This window comes from Palaemon carinicauda, chromosome 22 (assembly GCF_036898095.1).
Source record: "Palaemon carinicauda isolate YSFRI2023 chromosome 22, ASM3689809v2, whole genome shotgun sequence".
Taxonomy (NCBI): domain Eukaryota; kingdom Metazoa; phylum Arthropoda; class Malacostraca; order Decapoda; family Palaemonidae; genus Palaemon; species Palaemon carinicauda.
Genome location: NC_090746.1, coordinates 90598603 through 90624866, shown reverse-complemented (window position 1 = coordinate 90624866; position 26264 = coordinate 90598603). Strand labels below are relative to the sequence as shown.

Genomic DNA, 26264 nt, shown 5'->3' with positions numbered 1-26264 from the left:
TCCATAGGAGGCTAAGCAGCTTAAGGCTCCTCTCCAAATGACAGAGTCCTCAAGGGAATATCAGAAGGAGGGAGAATAGCACTTTCTCATCTACAGGAACCATATCCGAGAAAAGCTAAGTTCTCTCAGTGAGGGTTTCACTGGTGCAAAAGCAGCAGGCCAGAAGGCAACGTTATGAAACTGCTTGACAGTCTTGTGAGTTGGCAACAACCAAAGATGTGTGACTGAGGAGCATGCGGTAAGGTATGCAGAGCATGCTGTAAGGTATGCACATGCTGTAAGGTATGCAGAGCATGCTGTATGTAGAGCATGCTGTAAGGTATGCAGAGCATGTTGCATGGCATGCGGCTTATGCTGCATGGGATGAGGCTCATGCTGCATGGGATGAGGCTCATGCTGCATGGTATGAGGCTCATGCTGGGTTGAGGAGGATGCCGCATAGTATGAGGCTCCTGCCTCATGGGTTGAGGAGGTTGCCTCATAGCATGAGGCTCCTGCCTCATGGTTTGAGGAGGATGCCGCATAGCATGAGGCTCCTCATAGCATGAGGCTCCTGCCTCATGGGTTGAGGAGGATGCCGCATAGCATGAGGCTCCTGCCTCATGGGTTGAGGAGGATGCCGCATAGCATGAGGCTCCTGCCTCATGGGTAGAGGAGGTTGCCGCATAGCATGAGGCTCCTGCCTCATGGTTTGAGGAGGATGCCGCATAGCATGAGGCTCCTGCCTCATGGGTTGAGGAGGATGCCGCATAGCATGAGGCTCCTCATAGCCTGAGGCTCCTGCCTCATGGGTTGAGGAGGATGCCGCATAGCATGAGGCTCCTGCCTCATGGTTTGAGGAGGATGCCGCATAGCATAAGGCTCCTGCCTCATGGGTAGAGGAGGTTGCCGCATAGCATGAGGCTCCTGCCTCATGGTTTGAGGAGGATGCCGCATAGCCTGAGGCTCCTCATAGCATGAGGCTCCTGCCTCATGGGTAGAGGAGGTTGCCGCATAGCATGAGGCTCCTGCCTCATGGGTTGAGGAGGTTGCCTCATAGTGCTGGAACCCGGCAACTCCCGATGCGGCAACTCACGCATGAAAGCAGGAGGCACAGCAAGAACATGCGTCTGGCAGGGTGGACTGCGCATCGGAGGTGGAGCTCTCACAGGTGGAGGGTGGGAGCAGGCAGCCGCAGTATCTGCTGAGCGCACAACCTCGGCGGGTTGTAGGTTAACAGGCTACATTGTCAACCTTCCAGCATGATACTCCTGTATGAAGGAGCAAGCTGAGACTGTATAGTCTGCAGCATGGACCACTAGGGTCTATGAAAGACAACAACAAACGGAGCTACTGCCCGTTGAGACTGAGGGTCTAAAACAGCTGGTGCGGCAACAGACGGAGTTACTGCCTGTTGCGGTACCACTTTGCCTCTCTGGGAGGTGTGCAGTTGTCGTACTGCAGCAAGTCCGAACTGACCCAGTGCTAATGGCTATACCTAGGAGTTGGACTTGCGCGGAAGGGACCGACTTGCACTTAAAAGCTGCAAGATTTGGTCCATGGTTTCTGCGAGAAACCTCTTCCGCAGACGAGGAATAAATGGGCTCTCTCGTCTTTGTGTGGGTGGGGTGATCACGTCGGCTACGTGAGTGGGTACACCCGAAACCACGGAGGGAAACGTCTGTTCGTCGATCAAGGCCTGATGAACCCATAAGTCCTTCGACGTTACTTCTCCCCTGGGCTTGGGAGCTTGTAAGAGGTCCCAGACTAGGCGAACAACTGGCACGAACAGACGAACCCTCGAACGCAACACTGTAACACTTTGCGCTTATCACTTTATCACTTTTGAATTTCTGTTTGCACTTATTTCACTGAACTCGAAACTTTAAGTGGTTTGTACCTGATACACGCAATTCTATCCTTCATTAAAAGTTAGTAATTGCGAAAACAGTATTACAATGTAACAGAAAAACATAATGAAAGATAAAAAATTCAGTGGCTGGAAAAGAGACTAAACACTAGATCAAATAAACTACGTTTAAAATCTCTCACCGCATAAAGCCTGGGAACAAGAATAAAACTCTAGAAACGTTTACCTTCTTCCCCTAAAGAGACTAGGGAGAAGAGCAAAAACGATAACAACGTTACCCGCTTGAATGAAACGTTTATCCTCCTCTCTCTCCCTCCGTCTCTATCTCTCTCTCTCTCTCTTGACTTAGAACCTGAGAGATGAGCCCAATTATATATATCGTTAAAACATATTATTGTTAAAGGAAAAAAAAAAAAAAAAACTGAAAGATTTCCCAAATAAAAAGTTCCTTTATTAGAATTAAAACCATTTAAGCTAAGAAAGAATGAACAAAACGCTAGAATCGGTTTACTCTTACTGCAACGTGAAACCGTGAATACTCTCTCTCTATCGTAACGATAGAGCGCAAGTTGAACGTTCTGAACGTCAACAACTGCGGAGACAAAACAAAACGTTAGTTCAACTTTGAAAACAGTACAAGACTATCAAAGAAATTCTTTCAAAAACATAAAATAGCATAAAATCTTAACAGGTAAAAACGATATGACGGGCTCAATGTTAATTAACTTCGGTTCCAAGAAAAGACCGCCTACTATTAGGAAAGGTCGCATATAAACAAACATAAAAATTAATTTTAATAAGTTTATAATAAAAGGAAGTTAATCGAAGAGGCCTGTAAAAGGCGGAGAGATATAAAATAAATCTATAACTTTGTTAAGCAAAATAAAGAAAGAGAGTCTATACTCTCTTCAACACCAACACTTCCGTCTAAGGGAAGGGTCGGCCATTTAAAAGTGAAAGAGAGTTCATACTCTCTTCGTCACCAAAATTAAATCAAATTAATTCCAAAAACTTGTTAAGCTAATGTTAAAGCTTCCTGAATAGCGAAGGCTAAACTCTAGAGCAAATACATCACCAAATCGTGAACAATAACTCCAGAATCAACAGCGTATCCATGTAGGTCTTGCCGGCGGCACGACAGAGGAAAATTTGAGGTGGTGTTGACAAGAAGTACTAGAGTACCTGACCACAGATGGCGCTGTTGTGTACACCCCCACCTGTATAGCGATCGCTGGCGTATCCCGACCGTAGATTTCTGTCGGGCAACAGAGTTGACAGCTACATGATCATCGGGTAAGATTAATATTGAAAAATTGATGTAGATTATTTTATGTATTAACCCATTTTCTACTAAAATGAGTCCAACGTGAGATATTTGCCTAGTTTTTCCGTCATTTTTTTTTTTTTTAAAATGGCAGCCAAATCAGGGGTAGTAGAGGCTAACAAATTAATGTCATTAGGTACCCTGTTATGAAGACAATAAAGCCTCTGGCAGCTTTCCCTATTTTTTTTCTTTATTTAGCTTTTCTTCATCTATTGACTGGCCTATGAGGCTTATAAAAATTAAATTTTTAATTTCCCTTCACTACAATAGACTCACCTAACTAGTATATGTATTATTGTGCATTTATGATGTTTGGCAATGACAGTGGAGTGGGTAAATGATTTCAGTTTACTCGTTGCCCGCTTGTGTAGATAGCCTTTCGTTGCGCTCCGATATTCCAGAATGATATGAATTTTTAAGGTTTCAGCTAGCTTCACCTTATTCATAGGTGTCTTTTTCTTGTTTTGAAATGCATTTGTGTTTATTGTCCAAGTGGGTTATTGCCAGAGGTTAAGGATCCTCATTCCCTTTGTATCACATGTCAGGGATAACAATGTGACTTAGGTCGTAGATGTTAAGAATGTGAGAGCTTAAGGAGGAAATGTTAGGCTTTTATCAATATGAGTTTGTGAAAAGGCCTAAATATAAGGGTAAAGGTTTCAAATCATGGGAGCATAAAGAGAAAGACTAGGCTACTTGGCCTAGGGAAAGACGAGGATGTTACTGCTCAAATCCAAGTGCCTTAATGCAAAAACCAAGTGGAAAGGATTCAAGTCCCTTTGCCTAAAGGGGAATGCTCCTTGATGAGATGAAAGTCTTCAGTACACCTAATTACAGGCACAATAAAGAACCAAGGCTCTATTATGGTCATAAAGCAGCTATGTGAACAAGAGCCATTTATGAAATATGGTTGGATGTCTTTTTATACCATAAAGTAGTAATGTGTATGGTAATATTTTATTATATTTAGGGTCTAAAGATGCTTGTTTTCAAATTAAATACCATCAAAGGGTGAAAAATAGATCCTTCCAACAAAGGCATATGAACATTTAAAATCTAATATACATCTTTTAAGTTCATTTGTTTACGTATGGCCTAGTTTTTTTTCCCAGCATAGTGGGTTTTTCTTTTAACAGTATTGCTATCTATTTTCAACTTTGTGACTCATATGACAACAATTCTGATATTAAGAGAAAATATAATGTGAATTTTACTCCCACTTTAATTTCTTTTACTTCTGCTTTTCTCAGATACAGGCTGAATGCTATGCCACTAGCAATCTTTTAAATAATGAAGCCCTCATATTTATGTAAATGAATAAAAATATGAAACATAACATTTTCTGATTGGTAAAATATAACTCTGCTCTTCAAACTTTTTCAAGCTCAAAAACATAACATTTAAACTTACTGTTTTCTGATTGGTAAAATATAACTCTGCTCTTCGAACTTTTTCAAGCTCTATTTCTCGTGCTATCAGCTGTCGGGTTGAATATGATAATTGTTTTTCAGGTTTAAGATCAGGAAACCGTACTACTTCTTCCATATTCCTGAAATTTAAACAATGCATATTACTTAAATGTTATATTCTGAAACAATAAGAAATTTTATACTTTAAAAATTTATAGGAAGCTCTTTGAAAATTATAAAAACTTTTATATGGAAAGGGGTAATCTTTAATATTATTGCCATCAAGTTTGGAAAGAAAACATATAGATAAATGAGGATGAATAAAAAAAATCTGTTCTTTAAATTTTTTGTTAAGAAAATTATCTTTGAAATGCTTTGAAATGATAAAAATTTGTCAAAGAATAAAAAACGGATTTTGAGCGAAGTGAAAAATCTATTTTTGGGTGAAAGAGCCATGTCGTCCTGATGGAAGTTCCTTCATAAGTAGCTTTCCTAGGTTATATGTGACTACAGTGATATATCCCAGAGAATTTACCGAAGGTATCCAGAATTCTAACTCCTGGAGCGAGTATCCCTTAAAAATTCACAAAGGGATATCGCATAAGGACGTATCTTGACACATCTCACAGCTATTTACACCCCGAATAGCGTTTTCACTTCGAGAGGGAAAAAGTGGCAAGAAAAATAGGTGTCGTTAAAGAGGTAAACACTTGACTCTCCTAATGTACTGTAAATAGTTCGCCCAATCGCCACCGCGAGGCGCCACCAAGCCATTCTTTGTAGCTTCGTAGGTGTTGCAGATACAGTACCAAAGGGAGGGATTCACATCCTTTTACTAAAGGAGGGTGGGTCCATCAGGACGACATGGCTCTTTCACCCAAAAATAGATTTTTCCCTTCGCTAAAAATCCGTTTTTTGGCCATGTCGTGCTGATGGAAGTTTACCAGAGCATTAATGTATCTGTGGATTTATAATAGTGCCGTTATCTCGAATTAACTATTTCCTATTTGGTCATTAAGACCAAAGACACTTGATGTTACCGTAATACATCAATTAACTGAGAATACCATATGCCAGCTCTTCCTGCCCCCTACAGGGAAAAGTCTATATAGACTCTGGGAAAAAACCCGAAAATTGTGAGTTCAAAAGAACAATTAGCAAGCAGAAGTATATCGTGTCCTTATATACGTAAAGCATAGTTTGTACTAATAGGTAATGAATAGAATACTGTACCTCCCAGGTCCGGATCTAGACAGATAGGTTTATGTTCATGTAGGAATCACAAAACAGTAATATAGACATAGTACAACCAAACTTACCTGTTTGCATGGTAAAGAAGACTTTAGTCTTACAAAGTCCAAGAGGATCAAGGATGCTCTGATATACATGATCTATAAAATCTTGAGGCGAAAGAGACGCAAAGATTCCTTCTATCGTTTATTTACAAGAAACACAGAAATCATGATTGAAATTAGTATATTTATGCTAAACATATTGCATAAAAAGCATAACAGTAATAACAAAATAAATAAGTTTCATCTGAAAGAGAAACAAAAGCCACTCAAAGAAATAAAATATTTCACTGCATAATGTTATTACCAGGAACACTAAGCATATAAAATGCTGGCACTTGTGTCAAATTATTATGCTTGAGGTCACCTAGTTAGATAAAACAGTTCATAGTGTCCTTAACAACACAATACTTATCATGATATACCTAAGTCTATCATGTACACCCTTCACTAAAAGTCCCTATTAATGTACTGTCCTTCGCAGTAATCAAGCAGCAGGTTTTATTACACTACCTGCAGCTACCACATGAAATTTGATTTCCTGTAATTGCTTCGCGTAGTGCTTAAAGAATACCCTGGAAGACTTCCATCCAGTATAGGCACGCAGGTTTTCAAACGACATAGTCTGAAAGAAGTTTAGAGACGAGGCAACTTTTCTCGGATCATGATCTGCGGGTGTACTGTCAGGATCCGCTCCGCGAATAAAGTAGGTGATTTTCGCCCTTATCTGTTTCAAGGATAACGTCGAACCAGAAGTCTCTCCCCTGAAAAGCTGACCTCCCTTAAAGTCTGAAGTTCTACGAAGATAGACCTTTAGGGATTCCACTGGGCAGAGGGATGCTTCTTCCTTCAGAGGGAAGATTCTCCAGGGACCCCATCTGTTAGTGGGCAGCTCGTTCTTGGCGAGAAACGTCGGATCCGGAAAAAGATTCAGATCTCCATTCGTTGTAAACTGAATGTGGTCATCATCCCTCGAGAGGGCCACTATTTCACTAACTCTGGCTCCTGAGGCTAGTGCAAATAAAAATATCACCTTCTGAGTTAAGTCTTTCAGCGAGCAATCTTCATTGTTCAAACTTGAAGCCAGATGAAGAACCTTATCCAAGGACCATGAAATGGGCTTTGGAGGGGCTGCAGGTCGAAGTTTTGCGCAGGCTTTTGGAATCTTGTTGAAGATTTCATTGGAAAAGTCCATCTGGAAGACGTATAGAATCGGCCAAGCCAATGCAGATTTACAAGTAGTAATTGTATTAGCCGCTAATCCTTGTCCGTGAAGATGGATGAAGAAGGACAAACAGGAAGTCCGTAGAAATCTCTTGCAGTTTCTTCGCCTTAACAAAGGCTACCCATTTCTTCCAGGAAGATTCGTATTGTCTTCTTGTTGACTTTGACTTATATTCTTCTAAGAAGTTAACACTGTCTTCAGAAATCCCGAACCTTTTCTTAACCGCTAAGGTGAGAAAATCATGAGATGAAGGTTCTGGGTTTTCTCTGATGAAGCGTAGACAGTCGATTTCTGCACTTGCTGAGTTAGAACTGGTTCCGGCAACGGGATCAGCTTCAGGCGTAGTTCTGTTATCAGAGGGAACCAGACACTGCCTGGCCACTTGTGGGCCACTATCGCTGCCCTCCCCCGAAAGGATCTCAATTTGTCGAGGGCTTTCAACAACAGGTTGGTTGGTGGGAACAGGTAAATCCTGGACCATCTGTTCCAATCCAAGGACATTGCGTCCGTTGCTTCCGCTAGAGGATCCTCGTACGGGGCTACATACCGGGAAAGCTTCTTTTTGTCGCTCGTTGCGAAGAGATCTACTTGTAGTCCTGGGACTTTGTTCAATATGAAGGAGAATGATCCTGCGTCTAGGAACCATTCGGACTCTATCGGGTTGATCCTGGATAGAGCATCCACTGTCACATTGCGGAATTCTTGGAGGTGGACTGCTGACAAGTGCCATCTCATCTTCTTGGTTAGATGAAAGATGGCCAACATCACTTGATTTAATTGAGGCGATCTCGAACCCTGTCGATTTATGCATCTCATTATCACTTCGCTGTCTAAAACCAGACGAATGTGGATTGAGCAGCGAAGTATCAGTTTCTTCAGATATAGAAAAACTGCTATGGCTTCCAGAAAGTTGATGTGGAAGGACTTGAAGAGGGAAGACCAGGTTCCCTGCACTTTCCGACGATGAGTGTGACCTCCCCAACCTTCCTTTGAGGCATCCGTGTGAACGGTGACTGCTGGTGGAGGTGGTTGCAAGGGTACCTTTCTTCTTAGGTTCTTTGCTTCCGACCATGGCTTGAGTATGGATCGCAGACGATTTGGTAATGGTCTTTGTAGATCTCTTCGATCGTTGTAAGCGTATTTTCTCCAGACTCCTGATGCATCTTTTAACTGTGCTCTCAAAAGTGGGTCCGTCAAAGAGGCAAACTGGAGAGATCCCAACACTCTCTCCTGTTGTCTTCTTGATATACTTCGAGATTGAAGAAGTCTTTTGACGGACCTTGCCATCTCCTTCCTCTTTGCTGCTGGCATAGAGAGGCAATGTGACTGTAGGTCCCAGTGAACTCCCAGCCACTGGAACTTTTGAGCAGGAGAAAGCCGAGACTTTTTCAGGTTGATCTTGAACCCTAGGTTTTCTAGGAATTGAATCACTTTTCTGGAGGCTTGCATGCATTCTTCTTTGGATGTTGCCCACACCAGCCAATCGTCCAGGTAGGCCATCACCTGGACACCTTTGAGGCGTAGTTGTCGAATGACTGCGTTCGCAAGCTTTGTGAATATTCTTGGAGCAATGTTCAGACCGAAGGGCATGGCTCTGAAAACGTATTTTCTTTTCTGGAGCTTGAACCCTAGGTAGGGGGAAACTTGACGGTTAATTGGTACATGCCAGTAAGCATCCGTCATGTCTATGGAGACTGTGTATGCCCCTTTGGGCAGATGGGTCCTTATGTGCTGAAGCGTCAGCATTCTGAACTTGTAGTTCAAAATGAACTTGTTGAGTGGTGATAAGTCCAGAATGACTCTGAGCTTTTCCGAATCCTTCTTCGGAACACAGAATAGCCTTCCTTGAAATTTGATGGACTTTGCTTTCCTTAAGACTCTCTTGTCCAGTAATTCTTGAACATATTCTTCCAGAACTGGGGTTGATGGTTGGAAGAATTGAGGAAAGCTTGGTGGAGTTGAGTTCCAACCCCACCCCAGTCCTTTCTTGATCAGGCTGTGGGCCCAAGGATCGAAGGTCCACCGATCCTGAAAATGGAGAAGTCTCCCTCCTACTGGCAGCATCTCACTTTGAGTGCTGACTGGAGGATTTACCTCCTTGGCCACGACCACCTCTGTTGCCCCTGCCTCTGAAGGGGCGTCTAGAGGAACCCCGAAAGGAACCTCGAGACTTTGGTTTGAAAGATGTTGACTGCCTTTCGAAAACTGGGGTGAACACTGGCGACTGGGATGCCAGAGTTTGGGGCACCAGTTGAAAGGTGGCGGTGGGTTGTGCCACCGTCTGGGGCACCGTGGCCATGGGAAGCTGTTGCTGCTTTGGCCGAGACGGCAAGCGAGGTCGTTTAGATTTATTCTTCGGCTGGGGACCCTCGTCAGCAGAAGATTTCCTTTTTGAAGACAAGCCCCACTTGGAGAGGAGATTTCTATTCTCCGAGGTGGCCTTGTCTACAACCTCTTTGAGCACTTCACTTGGGAAGAGGTATTTTCCCCAGATGTTGGAAGCTATCAGCTTCCTAGGTTTGTGTTCAACAGAAGCGGAAGCAAACACGAACTCCCTACAGGCCCTTCTGGCCTTGATGAAGTTGTACAGGTCTTTTGTTACTGTAGCCAAGTGAGCCTTGGCAAAGACCATGTACATATCTGGGGTATCAGGAATGCTAGCCATCGTCTCTAGCCCTGTTTGTAGAGACATGGAAGCAGCCAAGCGTTCCTTAGTCTCGTGTTCCTCTTCAGGAGAAAATCTGTCAGCTTAGTGAGGTCTTCGTTGAACTGACGTCCAGCGATATCAGCCTCCAGCTTCCCGACTGAGAAGGTGACATGAACATCCTTCCAGTCCTTGTCGTCTGATGGAAAAGCAAGGGAGAAAGGCTTGCTTTCTTCTAATGTGGGGCAAGGCTTCCCTGCCGCCACGGCCTTCAAAGCTGCTTTAAACCCTTTATCCATAAAGGGAAAAGCACGTTGGGGGTCAGCAACAAACTATGGATGTATTTTACTAAGAGCCGGCACCTTTGAACTAGTGAAAGCCCTCTCTTTCAAAGTCGTAGTAAATAAGGCTTGTGCCTTAGCAAGCTCAAGGACAATCGTCTCCTTGGGCTCCGTCTCTTCTTTTGAAACCGGTTCAGTTCTGAGACGGACGTAACAATCCGGATAGGCCCCTCTACTGGGCCAGAACTCTATTTCCTCTACTGGCACAGTGCCCAGTTTTTCCGAGAGGAAAATCTTGCCTGCTGACATGGACATATGCACTGCGTACCTCCAAGGGTTAACGTCAGAGAAAACGGGAAGGTCCTTAACGTTTAGCTTCTTCGGGGTTAAACGTGAAGATACCAATTGCTCGATCTCCGTCTGAAAGGTGGCTTCCTTCTCGGACGACCTCTTCTGTAAGTCCTGCACCATGGAGATCAAGGAGTGAAGAGTGCTCGTGATCGACTCGAGCTGAGGTGGTTGAGAGGAAGTTGAAGGTGCCGGTTCGGCCACTGCAGCTGAAGAAGCCGAAGCTACTTCGGCATTATTAACATTACCTTCAGTGGGGGCAACTGCCTCCTGATCCAACTCTTCTACGAGGAGATTCTTCTCCGTCTCCCCGGAGACGACAGATATGTTGTCGTCCAAATGGATACCCTCCAATGTATCCGCAACGTCAGGTTCCTTGGTCTGCTGAACCTGAATCTGAACCAAGGGGATCTCAGGTTTCGTCTGGGGAATGATAGCGTCGTCATGAGCTCTGAGGAAGAGACAGTCCCTCATCCTAGCATTAGGAAGGTATGGGCCCGAAGCATTCTTTTGAAAGCCCCTGACCCATTTATGCAGCGTATCCCTAGCTGCATCCCTAGACTCTAGAGTCTTTTGGTCATCAAAAGCCTCTTTAACCAAACTTTCACAAATGGCACATACCTGCGGGTCCCAATACTTGAGAACCTCTTTGGTGACAGAGCAGCGAGCGTGAGCCCTGCACACTCCAGGACCGTAGAAGCTCTTGCTACGGACTCTACAAAAGTTGTTCCCGCACTCGGGATGCTCCTCCTGTAAAGAAAAGAAAAACAAATGAGTTTTATGTGAAATCTTCAGATTTCGACTTCGATTAAGTTATTATACTTAGCTTGGATAGGGTAAGCTATAAGGGCACTTGCTATGACCTCCACCCATATTGAACTAGAAAATTCATAAAGAATTGATTACTGGAAGAAATATCCAAGATATATAGTGTCTTCTTGACACGTCTTCCATTATGCTCAATATGGTGGATAAATCTAATGGAAATTAACCATTAATAAAAGAGAGAATCATTTCTCCTAAATGATGATCTCACAAATGGCTGCCCAAGAACCACATGTAGGTTGGAAAAAAGTTTTTCAGGGTACAGCAGTAGCTGGCGGCAATATGCAGTCAGTATTGCTGGTCCCGCCAGCACGTGTCAGACCAGCCGACACTGCCGGCCCGGCCGGCACTCGTCGGGCTAGCCGGCCCCTGCCGGGCCTGCCGGCACTTGCCGGGCCTGCCGGCACATGCCAGCCAGTCTGGGCTTAAATACTGTCTTAAATTATGATGGATGGAAGGCACAGGGCAGCTGCCGGCAAGCAACACAGTTGCCGGCAGCCGGTCATAGAATTCTTGCCGTTGGCTCATCGATCAGCAATGTCCAAGGCGAGAGGTGGCAGCGAACTGCCGGCCTAACCATCCATATAGACACCGGCAGAACTAACTGCCGGCGGCTAGCCCATAAAGAAAGTCCAAGAGAAAGATAAGGATAGAGGACGGCAAAGAATCAGCTATGCCGGCCAACATCCTGAAAGAGTGTGCCAGTGGAAGAGGGAATTAATTTCGGGCTTCCACTCAACCATATCCCATCATAACGCATATGGAAGGCAGTCCAAGGGAGGACTCGAGGGCACACTCAAGATATGAGGTTACCTGCCGGCAGCCGACAGGAAAACCTCAGGCTAGTTCTACAGACACCCGTAGGGATATATGTAGGACCACGGCCAGGAGGGTGATGGTTCATCCAACACAAAAGAGATAGCGGGGAAGGGGTAAAAAGTCCATAAGTAAGGTAATACCCTAAGGCGTTACCTAACCTGAAGGATTCTGATCTCGAAAGTAACCTCAAGTAGGGGAAATCATTTCCCCAGATTGGGTTAAGCAATAAGAGAACGCCCATAGGACGCAACTCATAGAGAACAAAATCACGTACTAGGGATCTTAAACAAGGAAGAATCCTATCTTCCAGTTAAAAACCCCTGGTACAGGACTGTCTGCTAGACCAGGAAAGGGGAAACTGTTAAACAATAACCTCAAAGTGGCCTAGGGAGGACTAGCCTCCTGAACAGCAACTAGACTAACTGGGAAGTCATTTCCCAAGGTAGCAAGATGCCTAACACAGACTTACTCTGATGTCCCGTCCTCAACTCCAAACCCGAGGATTAGCAAAGAATCAGCTATGCCCATCCGAGGAAAGGAGAGAGAAATGAAACGCCCCAGCAAATTTTGCCCGAACATAGGTCACAGCAAAGTTAACTGAGGATAGCCTAGGCTAATCAGAGGGAAAGGGAATTGCTCTTAGATCTCGTAGAGATAGTATTGACTTAAAAGGTATAGAAGATATCAACCTCCCCTCAAAAGACAAAACAAGAGCAATAAGGGACATATATCAAGTATACTAAAGCCCTTAGGTTATTAAGCCAAAGAGCATAGAGAAACGTTCATCCAAACTCTAGTATACTAGTATGGAAGAGGAAAAAATAAATAGCAATATCTTAATTGTATGAAATATTGCCTGAGCTTCAATAAAACTTTACCAGGAAGGTTATATCATGCATGAAGTGTGTAGGTGCCTAGGCTAGGAAGCCTAGCACTCATGAGGCTCGATCATAATAGCCAAAACCACGACAACCATGACATAACATAAAGATCCCTAGCTAAAATACTAAATAGCTAAAGTTATTAAAGCGAATAATGCCGGGAATATCGTTCTTGCTAACTAAATGAACAAAAGAACGATCACGTACATGACGCCATCCGGCTGGCAAAAGCTCTTGTTACGTTAATCACGATCTCAATCGAAAAGCAAAACTGGCAAGAGCTTACATTTAAACAATTCAAAGATATTACTTAACTTTCCAGATGCTGATGAAGCAGGGAAATCCATCACAGCGATGAAAAAGCTTCCAAAATAGCGAGATAACACAGGAAAAACACCGGTCACCGAAGCTACTAACGAAAGAATGGCTTGGTGGCGCCTCGCGGTGGCGATTGAGCGAACTATTTACAGTACATTAGGAGAGTCGAGTGTTTACCTCTTTAACGACTCTCCTATTTTTCTTGCCACTTTTTCCCTCTTGAAGTGAAAACGCTATTCGCGGTGTAAATAGCTGTGAGATGTGTCAAGATACGCCCTTACGCGATATCCCTTTGTGAATTTTTACGGGGATACTCGCTCCATGAGTTAGAATTCTGGATACCTTCGATAAATTCTCTGGGATATATCACTGTAGTCACATATAACCTAGGAAGCTACTTATGAAGGAACTTCCATCAGCACGACATGGCCTAAGCCCCAAAAATTGAGTAAGTTTGAAATGACAACAAAATATCAGTTTTTATGGGACAGAGTTTCACCCCTTTAACCCTGGATAGGTACGGTGGGTCGTTTGCGACCCCGAGCGTCAAAAAAAAACAGGTTTTTCTCACGTGACTCACCCCTGTGACTGAATTTGTGGGTGATCGACCTGCAGGAGGTGTCTCCCCTACACGCTCTAGTAGTGTCCAGATGTGCATTGCTGTAGCTGTACTCCTTCCCCGATTTCTGAGACGCGTCGGGGTCGTTCGCGTCCGAGTTTACCCTTCTGAGGTAGTTTGCATAATTATCAAAGTTATTACGTATTATGAAATTGTCGTAGAATGGTGCAACTTGTATAGGTTATCAGTTGTGGAAAGTCTTGGTGGATTGTTTGGCTACCATGTGCATGTTTTTTTTTTTAGTTAAAATGTCGTTCATCACCACGAGGACCATTTTACCGCGAGTGCCCCTTTTTCATTTTTTTTCATTTTTTTGCCAAGTCATTTTTCCGTAAGATATTGCCAAATAGTGTCGTAAAACTTTTGCTTGTTTAGTGTTGGAAAGTGTGTCTAGATGATCTGGCTACCCATGCATGACTTTGTTTTTGTCAGATACGACGTAGTTATTGGTATATTGGGTATTTAACTGCGGTTACCAATTTCTGTTTTTTTTTCAATATTTGTAAAAATTACTACGTAGTAAGGAATTGCCGTATATTATTCATTTTTTTTTCATGTTTATGTGTTAGAAAGTGTGCCTTGATGGTTGGACTAACACGTGCATGTCTTTTTTTTTATCTGAGATGTCGTATATTAGAATGTCGGGCATTTTACCGCGAGTGTCCCTTTTTAATTTTTTAAAATTTTTTTGCCAAGTCATTTTTCCGTAAGATATTGCGAAATAGTGTCGTAAAACTTTTGCTTTTTTAATGTTGGAAAGTGTGTCTACATGATCTGGCTACCCATGCGTGATTTTGTTTTTGTCAGATACGACGTAGTTATTGGTATATTGGGTATTTAACTGCAGTTGCCAATTTCTGTTTTTTTTTCAATATTTGTAAAAATTTACTACGTAGTAAGGAATTGCCGTATATTATTGATTTTTTTTTCATGTTTATGTGTTAGAAAGTGTGCCTTGATGGTTGGGCTAACACGTGCATGTCTTTTTTTTTTATCCGAGATGCCGTATATTAGAATGTCGGGCATTTTTCCGCGAGTGCCCCTTTTTATTTGTTTTGCATTTTTTTGCTTAGTCATGTTACCGTAAGGAATTGGCAAGTAGTGTCGCAAAACTTATATTTTTATAGTGTTGGAAAGTGTTTCTAGATGATCTGGCTACCCATGCCTATTTTTTTTTTAGCCAGATATGGCGTATATATAAGTATGTGTTCGATTTTCCTGTGATTGCCATTTTTTCGTTTTTTCCCATTTCTTTCAAAATTACTACGTACTAAGGAACTATCACAGAGTAATATTTCATTTATATGTTTATTTGTCGGAAAATATGCCTTGATGGTTTGCCTAGCACGTGGCTGAAATTTTTTTTTTCTGAAATGCCGTATATTAGAATGGCCATTTTTCCACGAGTGCCCCTTTTTATTTGTTTTGCATTTTTTTGCTTAGTCATGTTACCGTAAGGAATTGGCAAGTAGTGTCGCAAAACTTATATTTTTATAGTGTTGGAAAGTGTTTCTAGATGATCTGGCTACCCATGCCTATCTTTTTTTTAGCCAGATATGGCGTATATATAGGTATGTGTTCGATTTTCCGGTGATTGCCATTTTTTCGTTTTTTCCCAATTCTTTCAAAATTACTACGTACTAAGGAACTATCACAGAGTAATGATTCCTCTAGATGTTTATTTGTCGGAAAATTTTGTTTACTTTTTTTTTGATTGAATATCATCAAATTTTTTTAGCTAAAATATTGTTTTACATTTTTTTTTTCGATTTTATTTCCCTTCAAAAAAAATTTTTTGGGTCAGAATTTTAATTTTATAGTCGTAAAATAATCGACAATTATCCAGCAACCCACCATACAATTTTTATGCATATCCAATAATAATTAGATTAGTAAATAACACCTTGAAATTGACATACCCTTCCTACATTTCAAGTGGCAGATTAGGGAGTCTGAGTCAGTGTGGTTGGCGGCCATTTTGTGGACATATCCGAAGCGTAAGCTGCCCTATCTATATATATTCTTGTTCCCTATAGAATTTGTGATATTTTGGTATATTTTTACCTGCATAAATATCATATTATATATTAAATATATGTATTTTTTTACGAAATTTCCAAGTACTCAAAAAATTACCTTTAGATATGGCCCCTGATATAAATGTAATTTACAAAATAATGAAGATTTTTTTACATATTTCTATTTTAGGATAACATATGTTTATTCCCTAAAAAAATTAGCCACTTCCTATTTCATTTGGGTACCCAAAAAAATTCATGAAATTTGGACAATTTTTTTTGGCCAAAAAAAGTTACCCTTTTTTTCTCATTTCAGATCTTCACCTCCATGGGTCTGACTTCATCCAAAATACATCAAGATGTGTCCTAAACATTCAAGAATCAATTCCTAAAAGGATTTGTGTATATATGTATAAACTTTTTTTTTATGAATTTTTATGTCAGGTCTTTTTTTTTCTACTTAATTTTTTAAAATATTTATAATAAATAGTTTTTCTGCAGATGAGTAGTATTTATCTTTACAGTTGTTTTAAGCATTCATTGAAGTTTTTTTTGGCAAAAGAAAAAAGGAGGTTACTGCAAAAACTGATTTTTCAAGAATTTTTTTTGGCGTCGGGGTCGTTCGCGTCCGAGTATACCCTTAAAGGGGTGTCCGAGGACCGTACCTATCCAGGGTTAATTCTTTCACCCGAAACCCATAAGGTTGAGGAGATTTCTTTATGCAACTCATAACATAATATCTACAATGCCTTACAAGATTTGCAGTCTGAAAGGCTAAAGAATGAGGAAGTCTTGGCAACCTAAACCAATATCCAACAATAAAAGACTTCCGGTGAAGGTCTAAAGGTAATTCTCCATCGTCAACAAGGAGGCGTGGGATGAGTGAAGTTCTGAAAGCTCCTGTGGCAAATCTGATACCAGTATGGTGTATAGAATCTGACATTTTTTTATTAGCTTGGGGTAAATAGGAGTATATTTTACACTCTTAACTTATTTTTTAAAAAATCAAGTCCTTGCACAATTTCTAAATAGTTTTGTAATCTGCCTCATGATGTGTGGAACAGTGCTTTTCAAAGATTCAGAGACTCGAGACATGTTACAGTAACCCCTCCGTCTTTCGCATGTCCGTTAACTCGTGGTTAGCACTGCTGCACACACACCAACGTTTTAAAACTATCTGCGTTTCTTTAGCCCTGGCCTTTCACGAACAGTTTCCTTCCCTGCACAACACCTCTTCTCTTTCTGACTCGGTCTCTCTCGCAGCATCTGCCATCGCGAAAATATCTCCCAAAAGCAGGGTTGTTTTGATTTAATTCAAATGATTTAAATCAAATTGAATCAGGGTAAAAAAAATATGGATTTAAATCAAAATGAAATATACTGTCAAGAAATACCTTAGAAAAAGAAAACTTCCGAAACTAACTATTATTCATAAATATTTCAACAAATGAACAAAATCCTAGTTAGCCATAACATTTTGAGTAAACTTGGTGTTTGTAAGAATTGAAGTTGTTGCAAGTATACAAATCACAAAGGTCTTGATTTTTTTAACCCTTTTACCCCCAGGCTATTTGGAACTTTCCAACCCTTAACACCCAGGGGTTATTTTTTTTCAAGCACATTTTGCAGTACTGTATATTTTTTTTAAATTGCTCTAACAGCCTTAATTTTTGTCATAGAGAGGTCAGGTTGGTCTTATTCTCTTGGAAAATGCCTGAAGTTTCTCAAAAAATTATCAAAAATATGCAAAAAAAAAAAAATGTAATAAGCAATTTTTGGCAAGGATGTACCGGTACGTCCATGGGGGTAAAGGGATGGGTTTTGTGAAACGTACCAGTACGTCCTATGGGGGTAAAAGGGATAACAGCATTAAAAGGAATTAAAATTTTTGTTGCTAGTACAATATGCACATGGAGAAGTCCTAAATATGTTTTTAGTTTCATTTCTTACTGTGTACTTTGTTAAAATAAAACTGCTGTATATTCATATTTTTGTTTGGTTGCAGTTTCGCTTATTTTTGCGTATTTATGTACTAGTTACAATAACTTGTACGCTTTCATATTGAGTAATGTATATAATACTGTGGTTTAACATAGATCAAGTTCATTACCAGAAAATATCCTCATAAGACTGAAACAAATAATCAGCAGCTGCAAATAGGTACTATTGAAAAATATTTAAATCAAGAAAATTCATTAACATAAAAGAAATCTGATTTAAATCAAATAAATCAGTTTTTTAAATATTTTTAGAAAAAAAAAAATCATGATTTTCTTCAACACTGCCCAAAGGTGTCATCAACCCATCAACTGTGGTTTCATTGATTGCTTTGCAGTTTTCTGGCATCCTGACATCGAAGTTATTGACACTGATCTCATTTATCATAAATAAAGAATAAAAGAATATTCAATTAAAACCATGAAAGTGAAGATGTACTTATAAAATTCAAATAACTTTCAGAAGACATGCTTCTGAAATAAATTCAAAACTACTGCTAGCATAGTACAACACATCTGCCCAAGAATCTTGGCAAAGATGAACGTACCATCCTCACCTTGAGCTTCAAACAGATATCTATTTCTTAAGGAGCTAGAAGTGGGGCATTAAGTCAACAAGTGCCTCACTGTCAGGGGTACCAAACAGTCGTTGCACTATGACTGTTGTCCAGTCAGAAACTTGTGTCAACAGTGTGTGACCAAGGCGGAGACGACAAAAAGTAGTCTCCCACTTCTGGGGCATCATGTTATACCTCCAAGGACAAATAACAGTCGTTACTTCTTTCATCTTATTTCTATCTAAGCTATTGCCAATTACTATAAAAACAACTCTTAATGCTTGGTACAAATCATTACAGAGGATGGAATAGCTTACTGGTAGCAATTCAGCTGCAGCATTCTTTGCCAGTAAATCTGCCTTCGCATTTTCACACACACCTACATGTGCCGGAACCCAGAAAAATTGAACCGTTTTAAAATTTTTAAACTAAAGGGTTATTGGAATTAAAAACTTCTAAAGCTTGTAGGACACTTCTTGCATCACTAAAAATGGTAAAATTGCTCTCATCTTTTAATGCAATTTTTCAATAGCAGTTAGTACGGCAAATAATTCGGCATTAAATATAAAAGATAGGGGAGGTGCACCTTTATAATTAAAAGTACTACCATATACTACAAATCCAATGCCAGCATCAGATTTGGAGCCATAAGTATATATAAAAGTCAATTCTCTATGTTTTTCAACATGTTCCATACAAAAAGACCTGGCTTCAAAGTCAGTCATGTTCTTTTTTATCCCAATAAAATATTTACAGAAAGATATCTGGTAATTTCCCATGAAGGGGTTGGTGATATCCTTGACGAAAACTTGAATCCATTCATATCAGACCACTGATAAGCTATCCCTGTTTGTTAGAACTGAGACTAAAAGAACAGGGAAGCATCCTCCCTGTATTTGTAATGATGGGCTTCCAGCCAAAAGCCGAGAGGCTTATATCAAGGATTGGATGCCCATGGATTCTGATGATCAAACCCTTGAGAATAGTCCTGCCAAAAAGGTCCATACCATCTTCCTGATGGCTAAGGTCATCTTATACTCTCACATAGAGTTCTGAATACAAACAACTCCCAACTGTGATCCCTTCTCCCCGTCATCTAAGCAGGCAGTAACATCGAATGTGGAAAAATTTACCCCATTTTGAAATAAAATAAATAAAGAAATATATATAAAGATAAGGGAAATATCTTGAATAAAACATCATGCTATGTCTATCAATCTTGGGAATAAAAAACCCACAATTATATACATTGTTTACTTATACAAATGCCTCTTCAGCTGAAGAATAAAAGTTTCAAAATGCTTTATAGGTAAGCTAAAAATAAATGACTATTACAGGATAAAAGTAATTAAACTAAAGCAGTGGTTGAAACTAAAACATCAGATTAAAAGGAAATGGCAGTTCTCTAACGTGTGAACAGTCTTCATGTTAAAATAGCTAATCGCTGGGTAACTGGATATTTTGTCACCTATTACGGATTCTCTCCGATCGTCTTGGTGGCGGTCTATTTTCAAAAAGATTGATGTTGATATCCTACAACTGTGGCTCTCCAATGGTGTTGGCATTATGGCTACAAACATAAAACGTATATAACTGTGGATTTTTAATTCCCAAGGGAAATATCATTCATAGTGTTAGGATAGTAGAGACGAAAGAAAGTTTACATTAGATTAATATTGAGAAGTAGAAAAAGAATAGAAAGAAATTTACAGTAAAACTGAGGAAAAATTATCCTCCAGTTTGTGAGCCCTCTTGCCCATCACAAGGCTTCAACAAGGAAATGAGATTCCATATTGAAAAAGAGTGACTTTATCAAGGCATTCTCTTGTTAAGGGGATCTTCTCTGGAATTCTCCTTGAGCTAAAAGCAGGCTTCCTTTGCACTTGGAACTTTTAATCTGGTTGGCAACCACTGAGACATACTATTCTATGAGAGGAACAATGATGCTTTAACACTTCTCACAAACGTTATTTAAATCACATACTATACTTGACACGAGACACAAGGAGACACAATCTATGGAGTAGTTACCGACAAAACCAGGGGAAGACATGTTTAAACACATGAAACATAACAATCTGGAGGACGGGGTGTCAACTTGATTTGGCACAAAGACTGAAGTAAAAATATAAAGATTCTTTGGCTGGTCCTAGGTTTGCTTCTATTCATTAATTGCTATGTTGAAATGAGAAGAGAGGATTTTTTTCTAATTTTAGAGATAAATGTCGCTGTAAACAAGTTTCCAGAGAAGAAGCAATATGAACTTCAGGGGAGGCTCATAGAGATAATGAATTACAATGTAACTTAAGTACCTGGCATGACTTGCTTTAAGCAATTTTATAAACTACGTTACAATATGCAATTCTTGGGTAAAAGTATTCCAACACCCGTCATACATTTAACATAAAAAAAATATTCTACAATACACCATATAGCAGCTATAAAATAAAAAAAGTACTTACGGATCAAGCGTGAATGAGTACTGTCCATCTAAACTCCTCTCTTGTGTGTAAGTAAGATTGTAGCTAATCATAGTGTTAATTAATCCTGCAAGTTCTTCTTTCTCTTGCTTACTATAGAGCTGTGTGTTAACCTGAAACAAGCAAAAAAACAGACGTATAACATTTGCTTATACGGTACAGCACTAATAAATCTAAAATGGGTATAAGAAAATAAACTAACCCCACAGATTATTAGGTTTTAATTTAATCTATCAGAATTTGTTAGTCATCACCTATATAGTTCTAAAATAGGAAGAACAGAAGATGGAGCAAATTGAGATAAGAGTATTAAGGTGGATTTTGAAGATCTTGCAGCATAACACAGTAAGAAATTAGAAGCGACTTGTTGGTAAAAAGTACTGACATGGTAAGTTAGTCAAGATTTCAGTAGGAACAAGTAGTAATAATGGGTGAAAAAAAGAAGTTAATGGCAGTAAAATCGCAATATAACAAAACCAAGCAAGTTAGGCTGTATCAAAGACAAAGTTTGGAGTGATAGTACTGTACTGTCACCATTTCCTCTATAAACAATGATCATTGCCTCCTCTGCTCAAAGAAATTTCTCTGAAACACTGGAAATAACTGGCAAGTAAAGCATTTTATTAATACTTCCATAATTCATATCTTCAAAGAGCAATGAGTAAATCATCTTGCAGACCGTGGATTAAAAATGTTTGTTTATTAGTGAAATGATGGACTTAAAGACATCATTATATTCTACAACAAAATTTGGTAACTGATTAGATTTATAAATGCAAATGATTGAGTTTAACTGGAACTTATCAAAGAGTTTGATGAAACTTTAAACCAAGTAATCACTCCCATTGAAAGTAATAACTACTTAACAATTCTAATACCCACGAAATTAAGGAATTGGGAAGTAATATGCTGTACAGTGTATAGTTTAAAAACAGCTGTCTCTGAATACTTTAATGAAAAAGATGCATCAGAACCTACCTACAAACTAATCTAATTTACAACTGGTATGTTGGTGTAGCGCACATGAGGCTCATGGCCGAAATACATAGCATATGTAACACCACCTTTCGAGGAATAGAGATGCCTATGTATTATTATCATTATCATTATTAAAATGCCTATGTATTATTATTATCATTAAAAAGGACCAATGAGTCAAGATTGACTCTTAAAGAGCTGGCCCAATTAAATTTGGGAGGAAAAATGTTATTTTTATAATAAAATAAATTTTTGAATATACTTACCCGGTGATTATAATAGCTGCAACTCTGTTGCTCGACAGAAAACTCTAAGGTAAAATTCGCCAGCGATCGCTACACAGGTTGCGGGTGTGCCCAACAGCGCCATCTGTCGTCCAGATACCCAGTACTCAATGTAAACAAAGAACTCAATTTTCTCCTCGTCCCACTGCGTCTCTATTGGGGAGGAAGGGAGGGTCCTTTAATTTATAATCACCGGGTAAGTATATTAAAAAATTTATTTTATTATAAAAATAACATTTTTCAATATTTAACTTAGCCGGTGATTATAATAGCTGATTCACACCCAGGGGGGTGGGTAGAGACCAGCAAAATATGTTTACATTATTATGAGCTAAGAATTTTTATTTCATTTTAGAAGTTATCAAAATAACAAAAACAAAATAAATAGGTACCTGGTAAGGAAGTCGACTTGAACAATTACTCTGCCTTTTTAAGTACGTCTTCCTTACGGAGCCTCGCGATCCTCTTAGGATGCTGATCGACCCCTAGGATCTGAAGTATCAAGGGTTGCAACCCATACAACAGGACCTCATCAAAACCCCTAATCTAGGCGCTTCTCAAGAAATGACTTTGACCACCCGCCAAATCAACCAGGATGCGAAAGGCTTCTTAGCCTTCCGGACAACCCAAAAACATTTCAAGAGAAAGATTAAAAAGGTTATGGAATTAGGGAATTGTAGTGGTTGAGCCCTCACCCACTACTGCACTCGCTGCTACGAATGGTCCCAGTGTGTAGCAGTTCTTGTAAAGAGACTGGACATCTTTCAAGTAAAATGACGCGAACACTGACTTGCTTCTCCAATAGGTTGCGTCCATTATACTTTGCAGAGATATATTTTGCTTAAAGGCCACGGAAGTTGTTACAGCTCTAACTTCGTGCGTCTTCACCTTAAGCAAAGTTCGGTCTTCCTCACTCAGATGTGAATGAGCTTCTCGTATTAACAATCTGATAAAGTCTGACCAAGCATTCTTTGACAAAGGCAAGGATGGTTTCTTAACTGAACACCATAAAGCTTCAGATTGGCCTTGTAAAGGTTTAGTACGCTTTAAATAGAACTTAAGAGCTCTAACAGGGCATAAGACTCTTTCTAGTTCATTGCCTACGATCTCCGATAAGCTGGGGATATCGAAAGATTTAGGCCAAGGCCGAGAAGGCAGCTCATTTTTGGCTAGAAAACCAAGTTGTAGCGAACAAGTGGCTTTTTCTGACGAAAATCCTATGTTCTTGCTGAAGGCATGAATCTCACTGACTCTTTTAGCCGAGGCTAAGCATACCAGGAAAAGAGTCTTAAGAGTGAGATCTTTCAGGGAGGCCGATTGTAACGGCTCCAACCTGTCTGATATGAAGAATCTTAGTACCACGTCTAAATTCCATCCAGGGGTAGCCAAACGACGCTCCTTGGTGGTCTCAAAAGACTTAAGGAGGTCTTGCAGATCTTTATGTTTGGAAAGATCTAAGCCTCTATGCCGGAAGACCGATGCCAACATGCTTCTGTAGCCCTTGATAGTGGGAGCTGAAAGGGATCGTCCTTTTCTCAGGTATAAGAGAAAAACAGCTATTTGAGCTACAGAGGTACTGGTCGAGGATACAGAAACTGACTTGCACCAGTCTCGGAAGACTTCCCACTTCGATTGGTAGACTCTAATGGAAAAAGCTCTCCTTGCTCTAGCAATCGCACTGGCTGCTTCCTTCGAAAAGCCTCTAGCTCTCGAGAGTCTTTCGATAGTCTGAAGGCAGTCAGACGAAGAGCGTGGAGGCTTTGGAGTACCTTCTTTACGTGTGGCTGACGTAGAAGGTCTACCCTTAGAGGAAGACTACTGGGAACGTCTTCTAACCATCGAAGTATCTCGGTGAACCATTCTCTCGCGGGCCAGAGGGAAGCAACTAACGCCAACCTTGTCCCTTCGTGAGAGGCGAACTTCTGCAGTACCTTGTTGACAATCTTGAACGGTGGGAATGCGTAGAGATCCAGATGTGACCAATCTAGGAGGAAAGCATCTATATGTATTGCTGCTGGGTCCGGGACTGGAGAGCAATAGATTGGAAGCCTCTTGGTCAGCGAGGTTGCAAAGAGATCTATGGATGGTTTTACCCCAAATGGCCCAAAGTCTCTTGCACACATCCTTGTGGAGGGTCCATTCGATTGGAATTACTTGCCCTTTCCGACTGAGACAATCTGCTATGACGTTCAAGTCGCCTTGGATGAACCTCGTTACTAGGGAGATGTCTTGACCTTTTGACCAGATGAGCAGGTCCCTTGTGATCTCGTACAACGTCAGTGAGTGGGTACCTCCTTGTTTGGAGATGTACGCCAAGGCCGTGGTGATGTCCGAGTTAACTTCCACCACTTTGCCTCGAAGGAGAGACTTGAAGCTTTTCAAGGCCAGATGTACTGCCAACAGCTCCTTGCAGTTGATATGCATGCTCCTCTGACTCGAGTTCCACAGTCCTGAGCATTCCCGACCGTCTAGTGTCGCGCCCCAGCCCACGTCCGATGCGTCCGAGAAGAGAACGTGGTTGGGAGTCTGAACAGCCAGGGGAAGACCCTCTCTTAGGTTGATATTGTCCTTCCACCAAGTCAGACAAGACTTTATCTTTTCGGAAACCGGGATCGAGACCGCTTCTAGCGTCTTGTCCTTTTTCCAGTGAAAAGCTAGATGGTATTGAAGAGGACGGAGGTGTAGTCTTCCTAGTGACACAAATTGTTCCACGGATGACAGCGTCCCTACCAGACTCATCCACAGCCTGACTGAGCAGCGTTCCTTCTTCAGCATCTTCTGGATGGATAGCAGGGCTTGATCTATTCTGGGGGCTGATCGTCTTGTTGTTCAGCAACGTCCTCATCAGAGGGTTCCTCATCCGAAAACTGATGAGGAAACGGCAACGGAGTGGGCAACGTCTGGCTCGCTGAGTCCGGTCGCACTGGTGCATGCGTGACGGAGCCGGACGCAATATCATGGAACTGCTGCACAGTCTGTGAACTGTCAACAACCATGGGTGCGCGAGGAAGCACAGCGTCAACCCGAGACTGTCTAGACCGTCTGGGTTGTGCAGTCAACACCCTACCGGGTTGCTGAGGTTGACGCACTGCGTCAAAACAAGTCACCTCTGCTGGTTGTTGAACGTCCTGAACGTCAACAACCACCTCCGAGCGTCGCTTAACGTCAACGTGCGGCTGGCAACCCACACTGGGTCGCATCGGTGGAGGAACCACCTCAACTGGCAGACGCGAGTAGGTTACCTCAGCGTCAACAGGGCGCACAACCGACCGGTTGGAAGGTTGTTGGCCAGAAGGTTCGGTAGCAACCTTCTCCGCATTAAAGTCCTCTATCAAGGACGCAAGCTTGGACTGCATGTCTTGCAGCAAAGCCCATTTAGGGTCTACGGGAGCAGGTGTGGCAACAGACGGGGTTAGCGACTGAGGCGGTACCGTTTACCATCCCTGAAAGCCTTGTTATGCGTGACATAATTGTACAGCAAAACTTCAAAGGCTCGAAAACAGCTGTGAAGTTGACCTGTAAACAACTTGGAGCGTCTCCTGGCCAGGCGCCAGGGAGAGTCTACGAGAATTGAGAAGTCTATCTGGGCAGAGGCATGAACTCCCAAGCCGAGAACTTCTCTCGTGTCATATCAGACTCTCGCTCTATAAACCAGTTTAAAAGAAGGGAAAGCAAAGGCTGTATCCCCCAAACTCCCCCTGGTGAAAAACCAGTCGCCTAGCCAACGTAAAGCTCTCTAGGAGAGCGAGAGAGCACTAGCTTAAAAACAACAGCTTCGAAGTAGCTAGGCCTAGTGTAAGCTCTGACGTTTAGGCGAACGAGGAGCAGCCGTTACAAAAAGATCCGGACAAAGATCCTTAAAAAAATCATCATGATTTAATTAAAGTCCATAGGAGGCTAAGCAGCTTTAGGCTCCTCTCCATCTGACAGAGTCCTCAAGGGAATATCAGTAGGAGGGGGAACAGCAACTTCCTCATCTACACGAACCTTGTCCGATAAAAGCTGAGTCTCAAGCAAGGGAGAGACCTACCGTGGTGGCAATGCTTTACAAGCAGAGTCCACACTCACTGGTGCATTAGTAGCGGACCAGAACGCAACGTCATGTAACTGCTTGAC

The 26264-nt window shown here is 41.2% G+C and overlaps 1 protein-coding gene across 1 annotated transcript in view; it reads right to left on the bottom strand.

Annotated features, from left to right (window-relative positions):
- The window catches only part of LOC137616615 (chromosome transmission fidelity protein 18 homolog), a 113245-nt gene that overhangs the window by 42535 nt on the left and 44446 nt on the right, over nucleotides 1-26264 (bottom strand). The window contains exons 7-8 of the mRNA XM_068346520.1: nucleotides 20869-20999; nucleotides 4584-4722 (exon numbers count right to left, since the gene is read on the bottom strand). Coding sequence (XP_068202621.1) covers nucleotides 4584-4722; nucleotides 20869-20999 — 270 coding nt within the window. The remainder of the gene's footprint in view (nucleotides 1-4583; nucleotides 4723-20868; nucleotides 21000-26264) is intronic.